General features: G+C 39.9%; 1 protein-coding gene across 6 annotated transcripts in view; it reads left to right on the top strand.

Annotated features, from left to right (window-relative positions):
* ttll7 (tubulin tyrosine ligase-like family, member 7) overlaps window positions 1–18,668 on the top strand; it is a 72,654-nt gene extending 53,986 nt beyond the window's left edge. For 2 of the 6 annotated variants that reach the window (XM_072438449.1, XM_072438450.1), the window contains exons 16-23: window positions 470–765; window positions 1,207–1,341; window positions 5,503–5,583; window positions 7,147–7,307; window positions 11,847–12,020; window positions 13,311–13,426; window positions 17,203–17,278; window positions 18,088–18,668. In XM_072438449.1, the coding sequence (XP_072294550.1) occupies window positions 470–765; window positions 1,207–1,341; window positions 5,503–5,583; window positions 7,147–7,307; window positions 11,847–12,020; window positions 13,311–13,426; window positions 17,203–17,278; window positions 18,088–18,208 (1,160 nt within the window). In that variant the 3' untranslated portion in view covers window positions 18,209–18,668. Of the gene's footprint in view, window positions 1–469; window positions 766–1,206; window positions 1,342–5,502; window positions 5,584–7,146; window positions 7,308–11,846; window positions 12,021–13,310; window positions 13,427–17,202; window positions 17,308–18,087 lie in introns of all 6 variants that reach the window. The other 4 variants (XM_072438451.1, XM_072438453.1, XM_072438454.1 and 1 more) reach the window with 4 other exon arrangements.
* Window positions 18,669–19,646: the final 978 nt, after the last annotated feature.

The following is a 19,646-nucleotide window of genomic DNA, read 5'->3' as shown; positions in this document are numbered from 1 at the left end:
GTAACGTGTTAGACTATGGGAATTAAAGACAATTTAAGATGTTACTGTTGTTTGGTTAAGGTCTCAATGATCGTAAATAATTGTTAAATCGTGTTGTTTTTGCTCACAATAATCGTAACACAAAAATTTTATATCGTGACATCCGTAACAACTACATGTTGTGTGGCTTGGAAGTAAAAGTGAGGATAAAGTAGCTATATTTTCCTCATCGGAGACGGGACGAGTGTCAGCTTCTTGGTTTTCCTGCACATGCTGTGGTTGTTAATAACACATGCGGACTGGGTCAGTGTGCCATGGTGTTACTGTGGGAGATTTAACAGCACACTTCATGCCCAAAGCCTCTCGGAGATGGATGGAAAGGGTTTGACAGTTACTTGGGGACTGAGATGCCATGACACGGATCAAGACATTGAAATGTGACACAGCTTAAGTCAGTTATGCCTCATTTCCCCCCGCCTTGTCTCCGCAGGCCGAATGCACTGGAAACCTCCAATCAAGTCTCTGAAAGCCACTCCAGCCCCCTCTGCGTCGCCGATTCTGACTGGACCAATCAGACGCTCCATCTCCTGTCCCCGCTCCATCGCCTCACTCTCATCACCCAATGAGGTGCGGTCTCTTTTGTCCAGGCCGTCTTCCGTAGTCCCACTGGCCACGCCTCTGATCAGGCCCAGCTCTGCCACACTTCGATCACATTCGCTGAGTCGAAGTGGCTCCGCCCAACGCGTACCCCATAGCAACAGTCTGGGGACGATCCACTCCAATAATGTAAGTTACTCTAGTTGTCAATGTCATGTTATATTTAAATAAGACATTTTTTCACCTATTCTGTATTCGTTTACAGCTTACTGTCTGTTTGCTCAAGCAGAATATTATATCTGTTTTATTCCGTCCCTCAGAATATGTTAAGTGCTCTTTCCTCACTATAGGACTCCTGCTGCACACAACAATGATCTTTTATTGCATTGCTATATGTCCCTTTCCACCTGCCTCTTTCACTTTACAGCCGTTCTGTAACTTTTGAATGCTTTGTAAAAAAAAAAGTCTGAAAAGAATCCACAGTGGTTAGTAGTTGTTTGCTAACACTATGATGTGAGAGTTTTTACTACTGTATAAGCACAATACAGGGGAAACACAACAGCTATTATTTCACAGTGTTGTTGTTCTCCTTTTAAAATTGACCTACTTAATGTTGCTGTGTGCTTTCAGGGAGATTCACTTACAAACCTGAGGAGCAAGGAGCAGGAGATGGAGTTGGTGAGACAGACCTTGGCTGCACTGACGGCGATGAGGATTCGATTTCCTGGCAAGACAGAGGAAGACGCAGAGGCAGTGCTCGATGATGTAGGTACCCATGAAATAAACATACAACTGCATCTACTCGTTTCTTTGATAGTACTGTATATCATGCAGTATATTAGTCTCGTTTCCTCCTCACACATTGGCCTCAATATGTTATGCATATTCTCTGTGACTAGCTATTACATTGTGGACACCACTTTGGTAGTATTGTAGGTAGTTAATGTTCATATTTTTTAAGAGGCACCATTCAGACTTTGTCCCGTAAAACAACATTAATCTATGCAGTCTCATTTTCTGAGGGGAAGTTCTCAACTCAGTGACTAACTATATCATTCCAAAGAAAGATGCCTGGACTCAGCTTAGTTAAAAGAAACACTGGTGTTTAAAAGTAAGATTTTATTTCTAATAAATCAAAGAGGAACCGCAACCACTTTTAATGCCAGACTCTGCAGGTTTCAGAAACTTTTTGGATCAGTCTTACGTGTCTGATGAAAGGCCCAGATGTGGATCAGGGCCTCCTCTGGCTCTTCGGGTCCTTCCACTGCAGCATGGTCCTGAGATGTTTTAGGAGCAGATTTTGAGATCTGCTGACTTTTTATTGGCTTCTTTAGCTAAGAAAATGGCAACTTCGGCCATTGCCTGATTACAGAGGCTTACAACTGAATCTTTTTCTACAGTGGATCACTCCTGGTCAAATGCGGGATTACACCGAATTGTCAATTAATACACATCATTAGCAGGTAATGGAAATGTACATTGTGGCAAATATGGTATGAAAACAGTTCTTAAGGCGTCTTTCTAACAAACAGGGTTTAGTTACAGATTGTGTTCACATAGATAGAGAAACATAGAGTCAGATTAAATGTGAAATATAGAAATGTAAGAACAAAGAGATTTTTGCTACAGTGGGACGATTCCACTTCAGTCAAGTCCTTGAAGCCATTTGTGAGTTTTAATTGTCCTCTGTGTTGTTATTATTATAGAGATGTTGCCCCAGGGGAATGGGGTCATAAAAGCAGTGGTCCCAGTGTGATGGTTCACATTCAGTCGGACCCCTTTTGCTTTGTTCTGCAACCGTGACATGAATATCATCATTGTTTGGACTTATGAAAAGTAAATTTTGTTTTTAAAGATATTTTGGGACGTATATGTCTTAGAATGACATAATTACATTGTCTAAAAAAAAACTAAAAAAAACTGTGAAAGCAAACACAAAAGTCCACTAAGGACAGCGCTGTGAGCTGTGTTCTGACCCCCAGCCTCCCTCTGCTGATAGGGGATCCTCTGGACTGTCTCCATTGTCTTTGGTGTGACCTCATAACCTTCTGTTTAATATTGCTGCTCCACTGTGTTCCACTGTTTCTCTATTATCATTACTTGTCTGTGTCTCGGGAGATTATATTTCTATTTGCCTTATGTACAGAGTTTTTCTTCCACAAACCCCTGTATACATGCAGTTAGCTACAATGATGGCAGAGAGGCTGGTTTGGAACAGAAATACTTTTGGCTGTTTGGAGAGATGGAACTGTAGCGTCCTCCGGGAGAGAAGAGGCTGCAGCTGATCTTGTGGGCAGAATGATGACCCTCTGAGGCACTTGTGCGACTGCTACTGTGCAGCTGCAAAACAAACAGTTACACTGTGTTATGTTCTCCATGAAGAGTCGCATAAGAACATGTGTTGTAGTCAGGTGGGCCTTCTTGAAATGTTTTTTATGCTAAAATCACAGTTTTAAAAACAAGCTGCCTTTTATTCAGTTACTGGCCTCTCAAGAATGTTATTTTACTGACAAAATAAAAATGCCCTTTAAAGAATGCATGCTAATACACAAGTTCCATTGCATCTTGTTTCGTTATTTCAGATACAATTTTCCATGTATTTTCACTTTTTACTGAGCAACAATGAGCAGCAAAACATACACAAGAACAAACACATTTTGTTGTTGTTTTAATTCTCGATTACCTTATATACAGCCCTCATGTCTAATACTAAATACTAGACACGCTCTCAAGCTTTCTTGAGCTTGTTCCCATTTGTTCAGCTGTGGTTTCATTACCAGCTCTCAGCTTAGCCCAAAACTCTGCAGTTTTAGTGGTCTTGATGATGCTGAGGAACATCTGTGTTTCACACACCTCTGCAGTTTATTACGCAGAACGTCATTGTAACAGAAGCAGATAGCTATTAATTTGAATGAAGGTAAGCTTTACAAAAGCTATCATTTTAAGTTCACACCTAAGGGGTTTCTCCAATGGCTACTACTAGTTAATAGGTACAAGCCAGAGACACTTACTTTATGGTTATTGCTGTCCACAGAGCGAGCTTTGCCCAGGCTGCACCAGCTCACACTGATTCTAAGATGAAAAGAAAAGTGATTAGAATATATATAAATTGGAGCTACTACATACAGTAGTTGTCAGGCACAGTTAATATTAGAATTGTCTGAGACATAGGAGTTTCAGTTGCACTGTTGTGCTCCCAGTGTGGGTGTTAAATTAGAGTAAATATGTACATGTTTATATTTGTGTGTGTACAGTGTATGCCACATCTTAGCGTGTCAATGGCTATGACAAACTATTATCAGCACACCTGTACTTTTAATGAAGCCTAATGAGGTCGCTATGGAAACACAGATGAGCTGCTGCACCTGAACGACGCAGACTCTGCGTTCGGTTGTTCCTCCAAAAGAAGCACTATTCACTTGGCCTAACGTTGGTTTGGAAAGTAATTGCGTTGTTCCTTTATCTTTCCCTCACTCAATCTTTGCATCAATAGAGATGTATTAATGCATAAGAAGTGTTTTTGGCCAACGTATGAGGCCAATATGTTTGAGAGTATGAATGCAGTCCAGAGATTGTACTAAACAAAACAACAGGAAACTTTCTGTCAAACAAAAAGTGTTGAGCACCTGTATCTGTGAGTGCCTGGGAGTAGTTTGCATGAGTACGTGTGAGTTTTTTCTCATGGGCTTCCCAGTGGGATGCTGTTTGCCGAGGTGCTACGTGACGAGTTTACTCACACCAGCCCAGAGATATAGAAAAAGTCCACGCAAAAACAGCGCCTGAGGAACACAACAAATGCAGTTTTTACATCTCACCCAGAACTTTCTTTTGTTAATAATAATTTCATTTTCCAGCCCTAAAATTAACTCTCTGAACAGTAAACTCCAACTTGGAAAAATCTAAAGTTTGGTATCTAAAGCTGGGAGAAATATCAAATTATTAACAACAGCAAAATAGTAAAAGAAAACTAAATTCTGTCAACTGGACAAAGGTTTTAAGAATGAAGACTGAGCTTCTTCAGTTCAGTGTGAGGGGCAAAACGTCTCCGATCTTAAAACTTGTGTTCAGTTGACAGAATTAGATTTTCTTTTGCGAACCTGGACAACTGAGGGTCTTCAGAGGCGTTGTAATGAATGATTTTAAGACAATCAAATTTAAAATATTACAACTATAAAAAAAATGCACAAATGCTGATAGATTGCCCAAAATTCCATCTGGTCATCAGGATAATCCCAATTCATTCATTTTTGTCAATATCCGCCACACTTAAAGCTTAATAAAGTGACCAATGAATGTTTAAATAATGCTCCCTTTTAAAATAGCCTGGTTCAAATCCATTGAGAATAATCTACAATGTTATATTCAACAATCCTCTTCACTAGATAAGCTTGTTTGTTGAGGTGATAATTTATGGGCGTATAACAGCATTCTATACATTCACATCATTCTTTGTTTGGGATTTCTTTCCAGATGCTAGATATGGCACAGACACTGGAACACACTAGACGCAATATGTCATGTTGAAAATGAGAGCTTTTCTATAACTACGTGTGAAATCCAAAAGCCATTACTTTAACAGACACAGCCCGGAGATGTTACAGATTCCTGGTCTGGGCTGAAGTGTGAAAGAAAGTCTGCCAGAAAGCCTGTTCAACTGTGGAAATTAGATCTCCACCATATCTACCCTTTGCCTCCCTGACACATTCTTCTAATTTTAAAATAATAATACACGTGTGACTAGACTCCAGTGTGACGCTCCTTAGCATGGCACTGACAGCTCACTATACACTTGCGTTCTGAATATATGTAACCACTATAGAAAAGTTTTCCGTTGGCTGGGAAAAAATAAATACATCTCCTGCAGCTGTATTTTTAGCCGTTTTTATTCCTTGGCTTTTGATTGAACTGTTCCTCTTGTTTTTGCAGATACTTGACAACTGGAAATATCATAAACCAAAGGTTGCCTCCTATTGGTTAGTGAAGTTGGACTCAACCAAACAACGAAAGGCAAGTGTTATGTAAAGACGCACACCACTACACCAACCATTCTGCACTGATCAGGCATAACATTATGACTCACAGTTATAATGGATTGTCTTTTCTTCACTTTGTAGTTTAGACGATTACATTTTTAAACTTGATTCCAGTCCTAAACCAAGGTATTAAGGTACTAAGGAAAAGGCTTAACCCTCAAACCATTTTGATCTAACAATTATAACAACACTAGAATATATTGTAATTTTAAACATATACTGACCCTTTTAATGTATTTAGTCAATACCTTATTTTCTATGCATGCCTTATTTTTTTTTTTATCATACTTTCAATTTTATTTACTATTGATTGTTTTAAGCTGCACCTATTACAGCTGCAAGTTTCAGTTTGTGAATTTTGTTCATCGACAATGGCATAAAACAAGCACTGATAAAGAGTCTAAACTGTCCAGGAAATGTCCAACTTTGTCCTGTTTAAGGTTTTTTTTTCAGTATTGATTTAAAAAAATTACTATCTAGATTAAATACTATACTTTGATGATATTTTGATAGTTTTGTTCATACAGCTCTAGTTCTGATAGAAGGCTGTCAGTATAGGTATGTTCTCACACTGTAATGCTGAATTTGAGCATTTTCTTTCTAAAAACATGGACATTCTCATAGTCACAAAAAATACTCTCTTTTTTTCCCTCTACCATTTTGGCTTGCATTTTAGAGGTGCATTTTATGACATGAATAATTCCCATATCAATCATCGGAGATTGACTGAAAAGGTGCAGGCATCATTAGCATGTCAGACAGCGGCGCACACTCCAAATAGGCTGTAAACAAAATACAAGCTGGGACATGACATGAAAAAACCTAGCATCCGGTAGGCGTGTCAGTAATAATGTGATCCCTCAGCTGTTGCTCCGTGCACAACTGCGCTCGGCCGTGTTGTGGGCCCATCCGTGTCTTATTTTGAGTGGAGCAGCCTAATGAGCAGCAGGCAGAGGTCAGGAACGCCGCTCTGCCATCTGATTACCATGTGTGTGTGTGTTTACTTGTCAATCAGAGCCACATACATAGCTGTCGGGAAAAAACCTCTGCTTCCACTTTGCCGTGCCTCACACAAGCGCAACGGGCATGTCGGTAATGAGCAGCGAAAATTTGGCGTCAAAAGAGCGTCAATGGTGCACTTTGAGGAGAGGAGAAGAGAGACGAGGCGGAGGAGTGAGGTGGGGAAGGGGCGATGGGAGACAGGTGCAGGTGTCCTCAGATCGCCAGGAGCCTCCGACACTTTCTCTCAAAACACTGTCGCAGAGCAGCAATTAGTCCTCGCCTTCTCTCCACTGCTTGCTCTGGTTCTTTATGTCCTGCCACACACACAGAAACACAGCGAGGATATGCGCACGCTAAACTCTCTCGTGTGTTAGCGTTGATGAAATTGCATTTGCTTTTCTGATTGTGAACTTTAAGAACAGGATTTTAGATAAAGACAAATGACTAATTTAACAGCAGGAGCAAATGCCACTTTATGCATATATTAGTTATTTTTGAGGATATTATTTTTGATTTATTTTCTTTTTCCATCCAGGTGCTAGACATAGTCCGTACAAACGTCCGCTCCGCACTGCAGCGGATCTGGAGAGAGCCGGAAGTAGAGAACCTCCACTTGTACAGGCTGTTTGCTCGTGTTTTTAACCGGCTGCTCTGGAGCCACGGCCAGGGGCTGTGGAACTGCTTCTCCCACACGGGGTAGGTCACTACACTACATCCCTGTTTGCTAAAGAGTGGTAAAAAGTATACATACAACTACAATATCACATACTTTAATAGTATACTGATAGACTTTTATAATAGACTGGTAGGAACAAGGCATAAATCAGTTTTGCCAAGTATAACTGGAACAACTAGTCCATTGATGTTAAATTCATCTTTATTTCAGTGTAAACTATTGTAAAACATTAGTTTAATTTAGTCTTTATTTGAAGGGACAATGTACAGAGACATTAAGCTCATAAAAAACAAAGCTGATATTATAACTAATTTGCTCATTTCCATCTGCAGTCCCTGATTTACAAGAATAAAATATACAATGCACCTACCCCCAGTCACCAATAATGTCCACAATGTCCATTCTCTGACCCACTCACACAACATCACATGTGTACAATACAACCACAAATTTCAATCTGCAATGGGCAATGCAAATGTGGTTTGGTACTAATAAATTATCTTTATATTTGATCAAGACAAAACTGATGGTTTTTGGCAACTGTAAAGAAGACAAACTAAAATATCTACAAATACAGAGAGAAAGTATAGAGTTAAGGAGAATACATTATTGGGATCAATTGGAAAGGTCACTTTTTCTAGATACACAAAAAATAATAATCCAAAAGTATGGCATTAATAAACCAGGCAAAGCATGTTTTGGATCACAAAGCATTGCATACCCTCTACTGCTCCTTAATGTTGCTTTCTTTAACATACAGTTCAGACATTTTGGGTAATAACTACAAAAGAGCAATAAGAACAATACACAATGCCAATTTATACACCAACTCAATGTTTATACATTTTAAAATTTGATTCTGTTCCAAAATTCTGACTAAATTTCAGACAGCATAAGTAAACTACAACTACCAAGATATATATACCGGTACAAATGTGTTTTTTGAAAGGAAAGGAAAACATAATTTAAGGGGTATTTATAATTTTAAAGTGACTCATGTTCACACCACGAGGAAAAGCTTGTGTGTCTCTGTTTGTGGTGTTAAACTCGGCTTTAATATATAGAATGTTTTCATACAATATCAAGCTGGAGAAACAGAATGAGATTGACTATTGCAAATGTATTAAAAGAAGCCCAATATTCGTATAATATGTAAGAAGTCGGAATAGGCGAGCTTGAATACATTTTGTTTTTATTGTATTGTAGAAAAGCGGTTAGGCTAAATAAGTACTTTACTTCCTCCCACTCCCAAAAGAGGCCCCGGGGAGGACCCAGGACATGCTGGAGGGACTATGTCTCTCGGCTGGCCTAGGAATGCCTCGGGATCCCCCCGGAGGAGTTGGAGGAAGTGTCTGGGGAGAGGAATGTCTGGGGGTCCCTGCTTAGTCTGCTGCTGATGGAAGAACATGTTCCTTCACTTGGCGTGACGTGTCATTTGATGGCAGATATTAACATTATGGTTTCCTTATTGCCATTATGTTTTTGTAAACCGTATACATACTTTTCCCTCTCCCTCATATTGTCCAAATAAAAATGTCATCTATTTACCTACCATTTTCTGGATTTCACTATTATCAGTATGTATATATTCCATAGCACGATTACATATTACACAGCTACACATTTCCAGTGTGTGGTATTAGGTGTCAGAAAACATGAAGGTGCCACAATGGATTTTCACCTTATGATTTTCTGTCCATGTCATTCTGCAATTGTTTTCAGTGAGTACACATTTTCTTTGTGCATAATTTTATGTCACTATTGACATGTTGTTGCGACAGTTTGTGGTTTTAATCCATCCGAAAAGATCAGGCCTGCTTTAACCCTTGGTTGTTCTCAACATTTTTAGGTTTGTTAGATAAGTTTTCACACATCTTTTTCTATTTTTCACACTTTTTCTAACAGATGTCACAAAGCATCTGGCTCCCTTTAAGTCTCCCAGCAGCAGCCTCTCCTATTATTTTTCTATATAAAACTCTAAAACCCAAAGAAAAAAACAGCTGTTTTCTCATGTTTTGTTTCACGTGCATGTTTTATATATTTGACTTTCTTCAAACCCAGGCATGCTGTTTGACAACTTGAGATACGTGTAGTTGCTCTTGACATGTTCCTTTCATGCTAAAACTGACCCAGACTTGTGGGGGGGAAACGACGATGCTTAGACAGCTGACATCGCAAGTGGTCTTTAATCTATCTATCTTTAAGGTGAGACCCTTCAATGTGTCCTCAGTTCACTTCTAGTGAGGTTGTGTATTCTCTGGCAACAGAAGGCTTATGTGTAACTAAAGTAGCAGTCCGCTGAGCTCCTTCTTTCTACACTCAAATTAAATAAAAATAGAGAAATATCTCAAATTGTCACTGTGGCAACTGCATTACCAATTGCATCACCAATTAATATCAAGATTTCCTGGTGTTTGGTAACAAGTTGAATTTGATCCCAATTCATGTACACTCAAAGACAGTACTATTTTCTTTAGGAGGTTGCATACTGGGCTGCACAATGTAACGAAAATGAATTGAAAACGCAATTTGCCCTGTAGTTTAGACCTCTACCAGTATGTTGTGAAATTCATGGAATCAGTTTGTCCGTTCATAATTCAGGCACATTTTAATGCTCCTCTAGTGTTTTATAATGTGCACCAAGAACTGAATCCTTTTTTCTTCATATATTACACATTTAATTGCAATCACAATGCTTGAAAAATTGCAATTCAATTTTTTCTCCCCAAAATCACACCACGGTTCACTATGATTGATTCAATTACTCACTAAGTGCACGATCTGGCAAACACAGAATGAAACACAGAATTTCTGGCTCACAATATGACCATTTCATCAAAATATCAGATTGTCACATGAATTGGATCTCAATTTGATTTTGATTTCAATATTGCTCTGCCCGTGAGGTAAAATATCAGACTTGTGGTCACCCATAATTACTGCCAGCTTGAGACTGCTATAATGTTATAGCTGATTATTGTGAGTGATTCCGTATAATGCACAAGATCATTCTTTATCATTCTTGGCACAATGCCTCGTTTTCCTTTTGTGTGGTTGACACAACTGGCTGTTTTGCTAAAGACATCTATGCAGCAGGCTAACCTGACATGAAGCAAATCAGTGGGGGTCCTGGTGTCCCACAGCGAGGGTGAAGCTCTTCAAAAACACACTCTTAATCCACCGGTTTAGCCCAAACTCCTCTGTGTGTCTTGTTTGATATTTTGTCTAAAGTGCTTAACAGCAATCAAACAACCCAGCGGCTATAGTGCCTCATTCATTTAGCGTGCTTTGAAAAATTACATGAAGAAAAAAAAAAAGGATAAGAATGCAAAATTTTAACCCTTTGCATGGCCGTACTTCCTCCTACTGATGTATTAAAATGATGTAGACATCAAACGCACCCCCTGAGGTTCGGTGTCTGAGTTGGAGCTGCTCTTTCACAGTCAGGGTCTGGTCCTGGGTTGTAAAGGAGGGTTAACTGTACTTATCTTATTACCTTATGTGTCTGTCTTTCTTCCTGTGTGTCGGTGTGTGGCACTCTCAGGATAACATGTAGGCTCAATGTTCATACTAACTCTCCTGCCTTATAGAAACACTACCAGCTCACTTAGTTGCTTTATTTTTACACAACACCTGCCTTTTAATGTGCATTGCATTTGCATTTTTATCTATGTCAGACTCCCTACTGCCTTCACTTGGATAGACTTGCTTCTGGAGCTCAACGCCCAGAAGACAGTGGAGATGATCGTGGACTTCAGGAAAGTCACAGCCCCCCAGCCCCCCCTCACCTTGGCAACCACCCCCATCACCATCGTAGACTTCTTCCCCTTCCTCGGCACCACCATCACCCAGGACCTCAAGTGGAAGCCCACCCTCGGTTCCCTCATCAAGAAGGCACAGCAGAGGATGAACTTCCTGTGGCAGCTGAGGAAAGCCAAGCTGACAGTGCAGATGATGGTGCAGTTCTACACGGCCATCATTGAGTCCATCCTCACCTCCTCCATCACAGTGTGGTACGCTGGAGCCACAGCCAGGGACAAACAGAGACTACAGCGCATTGCTCAGCGCTCTGCTGAGAAGGTGATCGGCTGCAGACTTCCATCTCTGCAGGACCTGTACGTCTCCAGGGTTCTGGGACGTGCAGGTCGGAGTGCAGGTCGGATCACAGCGACCCTTCTGCGACCCTTCTCACCCTGGACACGGACTATTTGAGACACTCCCTTCAGGAACAGTTTCTTTCCCTCTACCGTTGGACTCTTTAACACTTCTTAACACCTGTCACTTTAACTATAATTTAATCAACAACCATTCATTGCACTGTTCATTTCATCACTAAACTGCATATATTTACAGACAAAGGTTTTTCATCAAAAACATGAAATGTACATGTTCCCGGTCTCTGCTCAGTCCCAGTCATAAAATCTTTTCTCCCAGCACTTGACTTATTTGTGTGTAGTCCAGATAACAATTATTCAATTACTATATTAGTTGACAATTATTTCTGTTATTAAGTTTAAGATGAATTGATTGACCATCTTTAATAATCATGTGTATCTTAGGTCGTCGTGGGAGGCTGTCTTCAATAAGAGCAGTGAGGTGGTGTCGCCTCAGGAGCTGCAGTGCTGCCGCCGGCTGGTCCAGCTGTGCAGAGACTGCCTGTTGGTCGTTTACAAGTTTGTGTCCGAGTCCAGAGGCTCCTTGACCGGACTGAGCCCCGAATGGGATGACACAAGGTGAGAATAGGGCTTGTGCCTAAACAAAATACATACAGTATGTGATTAGGTTGGAAATACATTTTGGTTAGAATGAAGCTCAAACTGCGGTTAAAATACAGATAATTCCAAACTGATACTAAAAAGAGATACCTTTTATTTGTCTCACAATGTATATGTTCCAGTTTTTCTTTTTCCGAGACAGCTTTAGAAAAGCAGGAGAATAGAGATATGCAATAAAACAACATACAAACTTTTAAAATAGACTTGGATCTAACAAACGCTGTGCATGTAGAATTGTATTGAATAATAAGAAATAAACAAAACAAAAAGAATAATAATTAAACAAAATACTTTTTTCATTGCTAGTAAATGTATAGCAGTGCAGTAACACTTTTAGCTGCTACTTTTGCATCTCATAGACTTTTCTGAAGTTCATTTGTACCCGATTTGATGACATACTGAACTTTAACACCTACAAACATAGCTACACAGATGAAATTAACATTTAAAGATTCAAATTCAAGCCATTAGCACAACTCCTAGACACGCTACTTCTGCTTGTTGGAACCTTAGAGCTATCGTCTCATAACCTCAGTAAAGCAAACAAACACAAATCAGCCTTGTTCTATTTCAGACCCACTCCCTGAAGGAGAGAGGATCTAGGACTTACAATTGAGCAAACTTTAAAAGCACATATGCTGTGGGCTGGCAGGCAGGAGAGGGCTGGCAGAGGCGAGGAAACGTGCCGTTAACAGGAAATAATGGCCCACAGATTAGCGCTCAGGTTAGCCTGGGCCCCCCGAGGCCTGCTTAATTCAATTAGAGCCCAGATGAGGCTGTGCCGCAAATGACCTTACGAGGGAGAGAGCGCTCCTTTTTTCCTCGGGCCTCGTTTTACATGATTCATAACTCATACGCATTTTTAACAGGCTATCACTTTGCACCTACTGTAGAACAACCTCTGCTGTTAAACGGGAATGATTACAATATGGGCGATTGTATTGTTTAGGATCTGTTATGACTCACCTTATATATACACGTGTGCACAAGTGAAATGATTTACAAACCAAGGGGCTGAAAAAAAACATTTCTTATACTTTTTTAATGAAATAAAGAAAGAAAAAACAAGGACACTACAGTCAAATAAATGTGTTTTTTAATAACAACAATAACTCAAACAATACTATCAATCCAGCATATTAAATTACAACAATTTGCCCATACATACTTATTAAGATATATATTCTTACGTAAGCATGTTGGTGTGTCTATATTTTTCTTGTGTCAAATATGTGTGTGTGTAAAAAGCTTACCATTAGCTGCTGGACCAGTCTCCATCCATGAGTCCGCTGCTGCCGCTGTTGTCGCTGCTGCTGCTGCCTCCTCCTCCTCCTCTTCTTCCGTCTCTTCGCCTCTCAACGCAGGTCTCTGCTTGGTTTAGTTCTGCTAAACCCCGCTGTTTGTCTTTTCACTGCTTCGTACTGCTTTTGCTGCTTCTAGCATTGCACTCTGCATAAAAGATCTGTCACAGAAATGATTGTTTTGGTTGCCACATCAACAGTCTGGTCTGCTCTCACTTCCCTTATTAACAGCAATAATGTTACACCTTTTCAATGTTACACCTTTTCAATCCAGTTATACATTGTGTTACAAGTGATTTTACATTCTTGTAAATAAGCGCTGCCGTAAATTTGAACTGAAATTAAATTTGAGGTACAACATCTTATAAGATAAGATAAGGTTGATAAGAGGAGAAACTGTCTGACCATTGATAATAATTTAACACATTGGATTTATATTTATTTATATATTTATAGCACCTTTCTAGAGCACATTACATTGCATTACTCATTCTCTCCATCCTCTGTAGTGGCAAAGTAATATTGGAGGTAGGGGTAGACTGACAGAAGCTTGCATATCTGCCCCTCCGATCACCACCAACACTTATTCACATTCATACGAGACAAGGTGGGTGAAGTGTCTTGCTTAAGGACATAGTGACAGTTTTGCACTAGAGCCACAGCCGCCCCACCTGGTTTTCCCAGCAGTCTCCCAATCCAAGTAGTAACCAGTCTCTGCCCTGCTTAGCTTCGGAGATCACACCAAATCTGGCATTCTCTAGCTATTATGGTCGTTATGTCTGTTCTTTCCACAACCATTTACCCAGCTTGTTGCCACTCGCTGCCAAACTGTCTTCCACTTTGTTCTCTTTCTTATTAAGAGCATCTTGCCTGCTTGCCTGACTGAGTACATTTTAAGTTTGAGTGGCTTTAGAAAGAGCTCAGCCACTCTCCATCATGAAACGGTCACAACCTGAAAACAAAAGTGTGTCTGAGAAGATAATGGCAGGCTTTGCATGCATATGTTATGTGGCTACTGCACAAAAACACCCATTTCTTCACCACATGTATTTGCTACCTAAATAAATGATTATGTGCACTGTCATACTGTATATTAAAACTTATCTCGCTCGCAACCTTTTTCAGCCACGACCCTCATAATAACAACCATTGGCATTTGTGACCACCAAACACAACATAAGTGTCCTTATGTTTGATTTCATGTTCAGGACATGGGTCCAGACAAATTGATTTGATAGGTCAACAAACAAGAATCTACATTTATCACAGCATTTGAAGGGTGTCAAGTCACGAATAAGGCTATTGCATACATTTCTCAATCTTTTCATCTGGGGACCTCCGAAAATCATTCTGCGACCCCCATGGGGGACTTCCTGGTTGAGAACCACTGGTATCCAGGGGAAACACATGTTTTTTTATACATATATACATATATTTTTATAAATATACATTTAAGAATATAATAGATATAGAATATCTTTTAGTTATCAAACCAAAGTTGACTGAAATGCTGATCCTAGTGGGGGCTCTTAATTCCACATAACAAAACTAGTTTCATATTTACTTTTTAAAATAGTATGGATCCCAAAAGTGATAATATATTTTGCTCCACTAGATTCCTGTGGTGGGATAATATTTCAAGCATGGTATTTCCATAGATTTCAGATTTTTTGTCACAGACACCTACTCAGGCTCAAGAGCCCTTCCCTTTCAGAGCGCTCTGACCAGGTATGTCAACAGCTTCACCCGTCTTCCCAAAATCGTCCGGTCTGTGTGGGCAGATGAGATGTAGCCTAATAGCCCCACTAATGACTTTCCTGTTTAGCTTGGAATTACTGTCGCAGGCCAAAGACAATTTTCCCATGATGACAAAAGTTTCAAATTCTATTAGCTTTCATCAAATTGGAGAAGTGTGGTTGTAATTAGGGTTAATTGAGGTGGTGAACCAAAAGTGGGCTCTACAGATCACCTTCAAAATACCTTCTAGGCCCTGTAGTTCATGATTGCGTCACCTATTGTTGCAGTCTCGCTTTTGTTCTTGTTTTATTTTCCCTTCTTCTAAATGGCTTTGGCAGATGCATCTCTTGTGAATACTTCTGAGTGATGTTGAGAGGCCAGATTGCAGGTTTGCGTGCTATCGGCCCGAGCAAGGAGCAAATCTTTCTCTCTCCCTGTGAAGTGATGGATTGAAGCTAAGCAGTGATGCATGAACTGTCCTATACCCCCCTTTGGCCTCTCAAGCATGCCTCGATGTTACTAAGATCTTCTGCATGATCAAAAGCTTGGATGAACCTGGAAGATGCAGAATGAGAGGCCAATTAAACATAGCCTGCAGAGACATTGGCTGCTCGGACGTGAGATGCGGCTTGCCTCGCTCGCGCTCCCCTCGAACCCGTCGCCGCTGCCATGGATTCTTAGTGCAGCTGCTGAATATTCTCAAAGTGCATAAAAGAGGATGACTGGAGAACACACAGCCTCAACCAATGATCAATATTTGATATTTACTTTTCGGATTTTGATTGGCTCACAGTAAGTCGGGCTAGGATGGATATCGCGTGAATTGGAGACAAAAGGATTCCAATATTGCTAAAGTGAAACGCAGAAATACTGCAGAATTAACAGATTACTCAAATAAATGTTTCTGAAGAGGGCTGTATGAATAATTTAATTTGAATTGAGATTGACATACAGTCATTTCTAATCGTCAACCATCAACTTGGGTCTTTTGAATCGAGAAGTCCACAGCCAATACTGGAGCAGAGTTTAGACTTTGAAAGAATACATTTGTGGTTACTGTCTGTATTGGTTATGTTCAGGAAATTAATATCAAAAGCCATGTTTTTAAGAAGAGCCCTACTCCTGAACAGCAAAACGTCACACTCTTTTTTGCTGATTTTGTTCTGGTGATACTTGATGCCAAAGACATTCTCAGGCTTGGTCGGCAAAGAAGAAGTAAGAAAAATGGTCCAAAAATTCCTTCTACAATTCTGCACAATAAACTCCACATAAGTCTCAGAGTCTGTTTTTTTGGCAATGCTCTGCTGCTGACAGAATGTTTCGTTATTCCCTAAATGCAACCAAAAAAAAAGAAAAAAGGATCCAACAAATACAAATGTACCAGGACGGACAGCTTTATCTTTCTGATTCCGGTGACAGTCTTGGGATACGTGCCCCAAAGATACTTCCTCACTTCCAGGCTATTTCAAGGACACTCCGGTTTGGACTAAATGAAGTTCATTTGAATCCCTCCTCACGCTCCCAGATCTGAACGTTGAAGCGGACGCCCCCCTAGTGACATACTCTTTTTTTTTTCATTCTCCCCTCTCTTTTCTCTGCTCGACTTTGGAGGAATCTACTTGGCTAATTTGTCCAAGAGCTATTTCACAAGGAAAGAGAGCTGTCAGGGAAAAGTGTGCTATCTCTGCAAAGCTTAAAAGAAGATATTATTTCTGCTCCGTGTAATCCTCAACCCCACTGGCTCTTCTTTTGATTAGATTGTCACATCTTAACAATTCTTTTGACCATTGCTGCTCATTTAACTGTGTGTAGTTTTCTATTAGCTAAAGATCCTTAGTGCGGATATGGCGAGGTCACATAGGGTATGACAAATGGATGAGAATGGTACAAAAGCCAATGCAAGTTGATGCTATCAGTGTGAAAGAAGACAAACTACCACGTAGCAACAGCTGCCTAACCTTGAGTTAAGCTTAACCAGGATTTGACCACCTCATCTGACATTGCTCTGACAATCATTTCTATCCAGTTACTAAGATAAAAATAGAAGTAGTGCCCAGGCCGCTCCCGACTCTATCTCAACCTGCCGCTGGTCTCATTCTCAGGTACTGGAACGCTGTTAGCAGGAGCTGCCTCACTGCTCTGTCTCGGTGGAAGGTGTCATAGGAAAGTCTTAGAAAGGTACTGACGTCGGTGCCGCGGAATGATCGGTGAGGATCCTTTGTTCATGATACTAAAAGCTTTAAGGCCAAAGTTCAGCATGGTGTTTTTTTCTCCTTAACAAAAATAGATGTTGCATATATCAATACTAAGTATTCAAGGTTGTGTGTTGGCAACAACTTGGCATTCAGTATCAAAAGATGAAAAAGTCTGACAAGGTTGTGGAAAACCTCATCTGAATGCAAGAGTAACGATAAATACACATGTTTTTTCCTCTATAATCACACTGTAACTGTATTTGACTGAGAAGACTGTTTTACAATGAAGTAATGAAATGGACCAAGATCTGTCAATGATGAAACTGTGATTCTGTCAACTAAATTTGAAATGCATTGCCAACAATATAATTGCAGACATTGATCATTCATTACTACACATTAAAACAAATAAAGTACTAAAGCTAAAAGAACATTTAACAATATTACAATTGGTTTAGATGCAGCTGATTTAAAAAGTTTCACTCTTTTTTGGCAAACACTTCCTCTTATTATTTTTGTCTTTAATCAAGTTTTTCAGTTCAAACGCAAATACAGAGAACCATCTGGAGTCAAACTATTTGGTTTGGTCTAAAGTTTAAATCTTCACTTAGTTGATATGTACAAACAAAATAAATGGTAGAACTGAGTGATATTTGGCTGTGAACACTGCCATGGCCTGACCTCTATAGAATGACCTTTGCATATCTAATCCTCTCATTATCTCTGCCCTCTCCCTAATCCCTCCGTCCCTCCGTCCCTCCATCCCTCCCTGGCTCTTGTCCGTCTGCCCAGGTATCTGCTGCCAGTCACCTCCCTGTTCAAGTGGCCTTCGTCCAGCTTTGGCCGCATCACGTCGTCGGCCACTGCCCCGCGCTCTCGCAGTCTCCTCGCTGCCAGGGTGGGACACTACTAAGATCGCCGTGGACACACTCTGGCTCCTTGACTTTCCGATACCTTCACAAACGGCAGTAAACGTACATGAACATGGGGCCATAAGAGCTTGTGACTTTTCAACACATTTTTTATGGAATAACATCAATGGGCAAGATAATGTTGACTTGCGTTTTTCTTTTTTTGGTTGATGCCTGCCCTTCTTAAACCAGCAGACCACCTTTATCCTTACCTCGTCTCCTTGGTAACTCCAGACTTTGTGGGCTTGGCTATCTTTTCTCGTTGACTTTTAGGTGTGTAGTCCTATTTCTTGTCTTGGTACTGTAAAAGTAAAGAATAACAAAATACCAAGCAATGCAAGCATATTTATTATTTATTTTTTAAGGTGTTTTCACTGGATGCAAAACAGATGTGGATCGATAACTTTTCACTATTTTGCAAATTATGACAAAAAAAGCTTATTTTTTCTGGCTTGTAACTCTGTTTGTAGACAGAGTTTTATTCATTTATGTTGAAACTGTCACTTTACGTTTTCGCCTCAAAGAAGATAAATGCCCAGAATCTATCAAATGCAGCATGTTTTGCCGCCATGTTTCGAATGTTGATGTAGTTTGCCAAATTGAGTGCCTCTTAGCCTCTTAGCGGCGCTCCCTATGCTAAGAGTCTGAGAGTACATTGGTCCTAACACGCACAGGATGCAGTTTGTCACTGACTGATAAGTGGGTGCACATTGCTGTTCTGTATGCATGTCTAGAAGAGTTTAGCAGTAGTTAGACAGAGGAGCTGCATTTGCAATGTACTTGAAGTTTTGTGTTGTCATTAATTATGGTGTTTTTGTCCTGACTGCTGTTAAGTTTGTCACTTGGATGCTGGGCGTCGTTTTAGATTTCTGTGTGGCACTTGAATGATTCGGCTCATCAGCTCAACTGTATTGTACTGTAACAACGATAATTTGCCTGTGATGAGCAGCTGCACCCTTTCCCCACACAACTGTGCCAGTATGCTATAAGATGTGCCAGTAATAAACATGTCGACGTGTGATGAACAGCATATATTAAACTTGGACCTCATCAGCTACAGGAGACAGGAGCCGTTTTAGTAATAGAGACATGCAGTATTATTTTCTTATAGTTGCAGCTCATTGTACAATGGTAATTTAGATATAGAATAAAAAATCCTGTTGCAAAAATAGTTTAAATCTTAAAACTGACATCCTAAAAAATATTAATACGAATGAACTTAAATTATTTTAATGCCAAATATTTATTTGCTTCAGTTTACGATTGTTATTTAAAGTAGTAACTTTTGGTTGATGTTTTTTTGGTTGACAGCAATAAAATGTTTAAAATAATCAGATTTGTCTCTTTACTGAAAAAAAAGCTTATACTTGAAAACATAGTGTTGATTGTGGGATGTTATTAATGATGCATTTAAGTCAGGGGTGCCCAAACCTTTTTTCT

Source organism: Eucyclogobius newberryi, unplaced genomic scaffold (assembly GCF_026437365.1).
Source record: "Eucyclogobius newberryi isolate DKJ021-1_F unplaced genomic scaffold, fEucNew1.0.hap1 SCAF_9, whole genome shotgun sequence".
In the NCBI taxonomy this organism is placed as follows: domain Eukaryota; kingdom Metazoa; phylum Chordata; class Actinopteri; order Gobiiformes; family Gobiidae; genus Eucyclogobius; species Eucyclogobius newberryi.
Note: the sequence above shows the minus strand (reverse complement) of the source record. Positions and strands in the feature narration are given on the sequence as shown.